The sequence below is a fragment of the Homarus americanus genome, unplaced genomic scaffold (genome assembly GCF_018991925.1).
Source record: "Homarus americanus isolate GMGI-L3 unplaced genomic scaffold, GMGI_Hamer_2.0 scaffold31783, whole genome shotgun sequence".
In the NCBI taxonomy this organism is placed as follows: domain Eukaryota; kingdom Metazoa; phylum Arthropoda; class Malacostraca; order Decapoda; family Nephropidae; genus Homarus; species Homarus americanus.
Window position 1 is genome coordinate 4,044 of NW_024734579.1, and position 9,354 is coordinate 13,397.

The window sequence follows — 9,354 nt, forward strand, 5'->3', positions numbered from 1 at the left end:
TGATATTAATGGGATAAATATTAGATAAGTTTATTGGAGTTTGCTATAAAATATGTGACTATAATTATAAATTGTGAGTGTGAAGAAGGGTTTATAAGTTGTATATATGTCAATTAGAGGAACAAATAATTTGCTAACCACACCCTAGTCCTTCAATGGAAAACGCATCGAAATGCGCAGCGGCGAATGCATTCGGCGGGAGAATAATGCGGCGACACGCGTAGAATACTCGTACGCCACTCTCGGGCACGTACGTTTCCCTTTACTAAAGTTAGGTGGGTTTGTTTGGGTGGCGTGGGACCCAGAGGGCATCGGCAGGCGGTCGCGTCCGGCGGTTGCCGTGCGAGAAATTGGGAGGACGGGCTTTCACGTTGCAGAAACTAAGGACCGGCATCTTCCGGCGGAACCACAGCCCGCGATTAAAGGAACGCTCGGGTTTGACGCCCACGGACCGAGCGCGCGGCTCCTCCGCCGTAACAAGAGTAGTCGATTGAAGTCCCCTCTTTTGCCTGGGTGGATGTGTCTGTGCTAACCGTTTTAGGCAAGTGAATGTTTGGTACAGCAGATTTGGGGATTCATTGTAGGGTAGACTTGCCATACAGTGCAGTGTTTTAATTGGTATTATATTGCGGCGATCGGCGAGCACGGAGAGTGTTTTAATTGGTATTATATTGCGGCGATCGGCGAGCACGGAGACCGAAGCCTCACTCGACCGTGTCTCGGGAGGCGTGGGGTTTGGTCCGAGGCCACTCGCAGTCATCGTCGAGGGTATAGTCCGGAACGCCGTTCGACGTGACGTCTCGTCGAAATTCCGGAGCGGTCTTCTCGTCGCGGGGCGCGCCGGAGGTCGACGCTACGACGTTCCCGGAGGGGTCGTCGTCGTCGGGTATTTGACGTGCATCCGGAGTAGAACGAGGGCACGCGTCGAATCGGCGAACCGTCGAAAGTGCGCAAGAAATGAGATCGCGTAAATAACGGCAGATTAATTTCGTCGACACTCGTACGTATAAAAGTGCAAAATAAATAAATAATACGTATTTTTTTTATGGGAATTAGCCCACCCGGGCACGGGTCACCGACCCACATCGGGGCGAAAATGTAATAATAATAATAATTGTTGAAGTTACAGTGTTCATTTTTGGTGGATATCAACGAAATATGATGCGAGAGGCTCAGACGACGACACAAACGACGACGCTCTCTCCGGTATATTTTCGGGACCGTCCGTAAAAACGAAACCAAAACACACGTGCGCATTCAAAGTGGCGCTTTATTCCACAAGTAAAATAAAACATATTGACATAAATATGGGGTAACCTAGTTTATATGTAACAATAATACTGAAGAACCTTAAAGAAATACAAAATGGAAAAAAAAATCAAAAGTGAGGAACAATATATTTATGTTGTGTTGTCAATAGTAAGAGAAACAATCGAGACAGAGAGTCAGACGAGCGACCCGGGACTCGGTCACAATTTTAGGGATGCCACGTAGCAGGAAGATCTACCACGGACGACACATTACGCTTCCAATATTGTCTGCGGAGGTGGTATCTCCCCGTTTGGTGGCTGCCTAAGTATGTAAGATTTTCCAATGGAAAGTGTATGTTTGGCAAATGTATCCAGGTCTTTAGAGAATGTACTCAGATATTTGGGTTAGGTGTCAAGGGTTCATGTATAATTTGCATGCCTAATTGACTATGTATATTTTTTAACTTTAATTTTTCATTTGCAGTCACCCGACGGGAGTCAGAAACGTCATTTTTGTGCGGACCGGCGACTCGACGGACCCCGGCCGAGGACGCCGCTCGAACCGCGGGTGAGAATGTCGGACGACGCCGTATTGTAATGTTTATATCGCAGTGTACGGTATTTACTTAATGGTTCTTTGAAGAATAGGAATGCGTATGCGGCGTGCCTCGGCGTCTCCGTAGGAATTGCGTAGAGTAAGTGGAAGGTTTTTAAGGGAGACGAGAATTTATTAAGCGGCGCGTCGTCGACGAAATATCGAAGGAAGTTTTGACCGGTCACCGAGAGGAAATAAGACGGGAATTTACGAGTAAAAGAGTAGAACGTAAAGATAACGAGGGAGAAATGAAAATGCGACCGACGACGAGACTCGGGTGCCATCGAAGATGCGTAGAGGGACGGACATTACAAGTGTTATAATGAGAGTACTTAATTTAGCATAGAGATATAGAATTGAAGGTGTCATATCTGGTCTAAAAGTGTTGGATACAATATGAAAAGTATTATTAAAAAATGGGAGTTTAAGCCAAGGGTTAGGGTGCTGCTGGCACTTCCCCCTCCCTTCCTATTGGGATAAATCGAGAAACAAGATGAATTCTCCCCACCCCCTCCTCCACAAAGGGGAGACCAGATGGACGTCACCTGGGTGTAAGGGTTAAGAATGTAGTAGCTTGTAATGGAGGATGAGGTATATGTATTTATGTCCTATGTTTTATACTGTATTGCAAGTAGGCGTTATTGTATGCACATTGCGGGTCATAATAGGAACGCGGCACGCCGGAGGCGGGTACACGGGACGATCCCTCGGAACAGAAGCCGAAAGTTCGTGGCGTGGGTATATCCACTTCCCTTAAAAGTGTAATTAGGGATCCTCCTCAGACACATTGCACCATTTGAACGCAGACGTAAGATTATCCTCATCGCCGTACACGTCCCGAGGAGACGAGGCGTATCGAGTTTACGCGGATGCATACGAGACGTTTCCTTTCGAGTACAGGTAGTTCTGCTATAATGCGATAGTTGTGTTCTTGTAAAACATCGTGTTATAGAAATTCGTGCAATAGAAATGACAGGGCTTATGGAGAAAATAGGGTTAGGTGCAGATTACTCCAAATCGACAAAAATTTCGTAGTACAGTCTAAATAAATGTTACATTGATATCTAATATTGAAATCATACAGTAAATGTTACACTTGACCTTGAAAAAATCTGAATATAACTTGATGGGGGAGAAGATTGATGTTGAGGAGTCATGAAACATCAAGCTTTTCTTCGAGTGTTATAGCCTTTCTTTTATGATCACCAGAGTGCTTCCCAGAGATATTCTTCTTTTCCATAGTCACAAAATTGGAGAAACAGTAATCACCGAGGACACTTAAAAATTTCACACGTGTTTCAAACAAAGTGTGGAGTAAACAGAGCGCGCGGGTCTAAAACGCTATGTATTTTGTTTTTCTCTTATTTTACATATACTGTAGAGGTATACTGTATACATAAATATTACATAAATTATTTGTGCAATTCTTCACAAACAAAACACATAAATCAATTGAACTTGCGATGTCGAACGTGAACTGTAAACACTGCATAACCCTGCGCCAAGCCACAATGTAAAGTACACTTTAAACGCTACTTATTTTGTTTTTCTCTTTTATTTAAATTTTTACAATTTACATATTCATATTATGCTACAGCGCCCACAAAACACGAGAAACGTTCGAGTCCCCCAGTAGAGATGTCCGTTCTCTATCCACTCGAGGATGTGTCGGTCGTGCGTTTTCTTTTTGTGTACTCGCTCGGGGACTCGAGTATTTCTGTTTATAACACAGGATGATAAGGGAATTTGAATTTATTTGTTGATTTATTTATTTATAATATACTGTAATATATTAAATATGCTGCAAGTATTTTCTTTAATTTATATACTTTTTTCTGGAAAAAGGGAGGCTACCATTATACCCGGTAATGTACATTTATGGCGATCGTTAAGGACCAAACTCCGAATCCGTGACGTGACTTCCGTTCATCATTTATGTCCTAAATTTACCAATGTAGGTAGTTTCAAGAATTAACGCAGTCATTTACCGAATATTCTTTGCCCAAAAATAAATTTCAAATGAATTATTTATAGGAGATAAGTATTATGATCAGTAAATATACCGATATGCATTACCGACCACAAGGACGGCTAAAAATAGGCACAGACGGTCACAGTCGAGGTCACTTTCCCTTTGTTGTCACTGTAGGACCTTGTGAGTGGTTTACTGTATACATAAATATTACATAAATTATTTCTGCAATTCTTCACAAACAAAACACATAAATCAATTGAATATGCGATGTCGAACGTGAACCGTAAACACTGTGTGATGTAAAGAGAGCGCCGGTGTAAAACGCTATGTAATTTGATTGTCTCTTTTATTTAAAATTTTACAATTGACTTATAATATATAGGTATACTGTATACATAAATATTACATACATTATTTCTGCAATTGTTCACAAACAAAACACACGACTCAATTGAACACGCGATGTCGAACGTGAACCGAAGCCATAACAATCGTTCGAGTGGAATCGCGTCGGAGCAAACGAGTTCGCGTCTTACAAATATCGTTTCTCAATTCATAAATCGCGTCGTCAAAACACGCGTTATAGCAGAACTCGCCGTATAGTTTTTGGTTCACCGCCAACACGTTTATCCTCGTACCGGATCTCCGTCGTCGCGTATTTTTACGCGACATCTGCGGAAGTTACGTTCGCCGGACGTTCACAGACGTAAATGGTACGACCTCGAGAGCACGACGTACATTCGGTCGTAAAGTACACCGGTCCGGATCGAGTGGACTTTCCCAATCGTCTTATAGATTTCTCGAGTTCTTGGGAATGGTACGAATATGTACAATTAATATTATGTTATGTATAGGTATATTGTATGTTTTTTGATAATCGTTAAGTATGGGAGGTGGCGACGTGCACACCGTACCGACGGGTGGAGGAGCGTCGAGTTTGATTTTGTATTAGGCGACGGGGTCGCGGGTATTTACGGAGATACGGCAGAGCGCGACGTCGGCGCCCGCGTACGGCACGAGCGGGAGGAGTAATTTGTGCGGGACGTAATTGTGGGGTAGTCGAGTATGCCTGTGTGTTTTAGTTGGCAATAGTGTGTAGATATGTTTGTGTATAGGTATACTGTAGAAAGAATGAACTTAGATGAAGTTTGTTTGGGAATTAGTATAATTTGTAATAGTAGATAATTGTCGATATATTTTGACAGTAATTTGTCCGTTTCAGTTGCGGAGGAGCGCGCCGATACGAGTCGGAGACGGCTCGTACAGTCGGCGCACGAGAGCGGTCCGGACGAAGACATTCGGGAACGAGGACGAAGACGCTCGTCGACTGCGGACGAAGACACCGGTCGACGCGCGAGGAAGATGCTCCGGAACACGGGAAGAACGCCACACTCCCGAGTGCGGGAAGACACTCGTCAACGCAGAAGGAGACACGCATCAATGTCGGGCCGGCGCGATTGTTTTAAAGACGATTTAACGTGTAAAATGAATGTACGTGTTGTTTGTAACGATTGTTATAATGTTTGTAGTATTGTTTTTAGAGACCGACTGCGAAGACGGAGGAAGTCGATACATGTCGAGAATGAATTTATTGAAGATGTTGCCTGTGATCACTAGGTGTTTGCACTAATTTGGGGAGATGATTACGATCGTAGAACGTCACGGAATGCGGCGCGCACGTCATTTGTGGCGGGACGCATCCGTAAATAACGGCAGCATAAATACGAGAGAACGCGGCGGCGGCGGGGAAGTGCGCCTTTTGAAAGTAAAAGAACGGGGGAGATCGGACCGACATAGATGGTGTTGTTGTGGTAACCGATAAGAATGGAGAAATGATGACTATTTGGTGGGTTTTTTAGGACAGAGAGAGTAGTTATATATTAGTGAAGATATAAAGTAAAAGGTGATAAGGATGGTGGTGGGGGGGGGACAACGAATGATATATTTTGTAGGGTATTAAAGGAATTGACTCGTCAGTGCCGAGTCGGCGTAATTGTGAGAAACGGATGCGACGGGGATTTTAAAGAAGTCGCGCGGTAGAGGAATTGCAGGGAAATTGGCGGAAGCGACGATCGCAATAACCTTTCGACGTGGGACGGACGACGACGAATTTAGTAAATGGCGGTTTAGGAAAGGGTCGTACGTAAAGCGGCGGGTGCGGGCGCGTGCGGATACGGTCGATCGGGGTCCGTTTACGGGACGGGAAAGAGGACCGACGGAGAACGGACGGAGACGAGGCGGCGCACAAAAGAAAGTCTCCGAGGTACCGCGGGGAAGTACGGCAGTAGTTACGGAAGTATACCCGCGAGATGCGTAAAGAATGATTTGGAAGTAGATTGAACCGAGAGTTGCGTGTTTGAAATGGCGGGAAGGTTCGACAGGTGTATTAGTTTTACGTAATTGTGGCAGTGCGTTTGAGAGCGGGCAGTCGTGGAATGCGCGTGGGTACCTATTTTGAGACAGCGACATCTACCGGTAAGGAAATACGTAATGCAGCAGTAATATATTTTTGGCATGAATTTATACTCGTTCACCCGTACTCCGTGTTGCTCCACTCGTGTTAAGGTGTTTATTGTGAAGGCGTTTGTATAATAATAAAATTTGTTGGACGAGTAGGGGAAGGAATACGAGCACAATGTTTAATTTGTAAGCCCTCCCTTTTTTGTCTTTTCCCTCTGCCTCCCCGTCCTCCTCCTCCTTTTTTGACGTGTTTGTCGTGCGGCTTCTTTTCCCTCCGTTTCATTGCAACTCCCTTCGTTTTTCTCCCCCCTACCTGCTTCTGTCCGTCCTCTTCTTCTTCCTGTTTCCTTCTTTTACTCCTCCTCTTCGCCATATGTCTTCCTCGTTTATTCTTTGGCTTGTTCTGCGTCTGTTCCTTCTCCTCCTCTGTTTGATTGTGATTCCCTTGTTGTTTCTCACCCTCCCATTGCTCTTGATCCTGTTGTTACTCCCATTTGTTGGTTGTTTTTGTGTTCCTGTATATGTTTGTTGTTACCAATTGAATTTGTGGTTGTATTACTGCTGCTGTGTGTATGTTGGATTGTATTTATTTGTTGTTATATATATGTTGTGAGTGTGAATTAGATATATTGTGTTGATATTTGACTAAATGTTGTTGTTAAGAAGAGGAGGAGTTCTATTTAGATTTGGAAAGTAACTGTCATCGAGGACGAGAATGCACGTACCGTCTGTAGTTTGAATATGCGGTCGCGTCGGGTTTGGGCAGTTATATATCGGGAAATAGTCGAAGAGTGTAAGTTAATGTTGTGGACTTGTGAAATTGTTTATTGTGGAATAGTTATTGGTTTTAATTTGAAGGGTGTCAATTGCGCACCGGGAATATTTTGTCGGGAGTTTGGCGTCGTCGGAATCGACCGGAACGGCCGCAATAAATTGCGGGAGTCGCGGAGTTATTTTTTGTCGTAATAGATCCGTTCGCGGAGTCGTAAAAAATGTGGCGTCGTCGACGAAAGTCAATCGTCCGCGGATCGGTCGTCTTCGAATCGACGGAAGTTAAGCGCGGACTCGCAATACAGTTTGACGTGCAATTCGTCACGTCCGTTTTATTGGAGTCGAGTTACGTGTAGACTTTGAATATTTGTAGACTTGTATATGTTTGTTTGTAATTGATTGAAGTTATTTGTAGTTTGAAAAATGTTTTGACTTGTTGTTGTTGTTTGATTATAGTATAGTCATTTGTGCAGTTTGAAATTATTGTGGTTTGTGGATTTGGAAAATGTGTTGCATGTATGTGGACTTTGAATAAGTGAGATATTTTGTGGACCGAAATGTCGTACCTCTAGTCGGGCAACCTCGGGACCGGACCGGTGCCGGACCATGGAAATTGACCCTTTTCCTGGATAGATAGTGACTTGTGCTTATGCTTGGAAGCACTAGCACCACTTTCTCTGCATCACGGCCTCTTTGAAGACATATTGAAGGGTTAAATGTCGTATAGTAGCTCGTCAAATTTGGAGAGTTTTTAATTCTTAACGTATTTTATTGGAACAGACCCAAAAATAAATAAATAGAAATTTTGACGGCGGAAAGTGGAATTTCGACGGGTTCGAACGGCCCGCCAACGTGCAGACGACTGGCACAATCGCGTAAAGAGCGTCATTTCTCTCGTGTAGAAAAGATTCATTATTGTTTATTAGTGAATGTCTTTTTTATTGAATTACTGTTTGTGTGCAAAATGAGCAATACAATTCATTAATAATACGTAGAATATTAAAACACACGGCATTGTTTTCGTCGATTACAAAATCGGTGACTGACTGGTTCTACATATGGTTGTTTTAAGTAATGTTAATAAATGGAACAATAGAAGTAGCTAACGATAACGGTAAAGAAAAAAAGAGATCGCGCGTGTAAGTGGGCATGCGAAAAGATATCGTCATTACTTTACGTAAGAATACGAAAGCAACACTTATTTATTGTTCATATATATTTTAATTGATGTTTGTGAATTTGTTTTTATTGAATTAATGTTTGTGTGTGCAAAATTAACAATAGAATTTATTAATAATACGTGGAATATCAGAGGAGACGAGACGAGACGGCTGCCGGCATCGTTTACGTTAAAGCTCAGAAAACCAGTGACCGATTGGTTGTACATATAAAACTGAAGAAAATAAGACCCTGATTTTAGCTGCAGTAAAATTAATGTAAAAAAATTAATATGCTCGTTTGAAGTACGTGTAATGTTATTTAATGTTAAAAAATGGAACAATATAAGTAGTTAACCATAAAAAAAGTGAGTGCGCATACGTAAGTGCGCACATGTGAAAAGATATCGTCATTATTCTACATAAGAATATGAAAGCAACACTTATTTATTGCTGAAGGGTTAAATGTTGTACTCTATAGACAAAGAGAGAGAGAGCAGCTGAAGTGCTGGATGTAAACAAACCTTAATTTGCTGGGTTTTTTGTTTTTTAGGGGATTAGCCCACCTGGGCATAAGTCACTGACCCACGTTTGGGCGTGATGGGCCAAAATTTAATACTCCTGCTATAATAATGATAATTTCCAAGAAAAAAAAAAAAAAAACTGCCTATGTACCTGTTGGAGAAAGTAAAATTGTTCCGGACCACGGGAGTTTGCGGAGCACAGAATGCCGGACTAGAGAGTTACAACCTGTAGTTGTTTGTGGACTTGAAATTGTTAACCTTTGTGGACTTTGAATAATTGATAATGTTTGTCGACTTTGAATTTGTTTTGCCTTTTGTGGAACGGGAAATTTACGCGTCGGGTCCGAGGACCGGCAATAATTATCGACGCACGCGAACTCGGAATAACGTATTACGCCGGTGGAATCGGACTAATTTTTTATCCCGTGTGGACTTTGAATAATTTTGTATCTTGTGTGGAATTGGAATATTTGTTATCCTTTGAAAATGTCTCATTGTTTGTGTATTTTGAATAATTGTCAATTTCTGTGGACTTTGAATATTTTGTGGAGTTTGAATAATTTATTGTTTGTGTACTTGGAATAATGTTCAATTTATGTGGACTTTGAATAATGTATAATGA

The 9,354-nt window shown here is 42.4% G+C and overlaps 1 protein-coding gene and 1 long non-coding RNA gene across 2 annotated transcripts; one reads left to right on the forward strand and one right to left on the reverse strand.

Moving 5' to 3' along the window:
- Positions 1-249: 249 nt before the first annotated feature.
- Positions 250-787, reverse strand: LOC121870299. Its single transcript, XM_042372085.1, has 2 exons — positions 671-787; positions 250-625 (listed from the first exon to the last, which is right to left on the reverse strand). The coding sequence occupies exons 1-2, from the start codon at positions 758-760 to the stop codon at positions 272-274; spliced, it is 444 nt and encodes a 147-aa protein (XP_042228019.1). The 5' UTR covers positions 761-787; the 3' UTR covers positions 250-271.
- LOC121870301 lies at positions 773-5,537 on the forward strand. Its single transcript, XR_006089695.1, has 2 exons — positions 773-1,818; positions 5,043-5,537. It is a non-coding gene; the product is annotated as an uncharacterized LOC121870301 (long non-coding RNA).
- Positions 5,538-9,354: the final 3,817 nt, after the last annotated feature.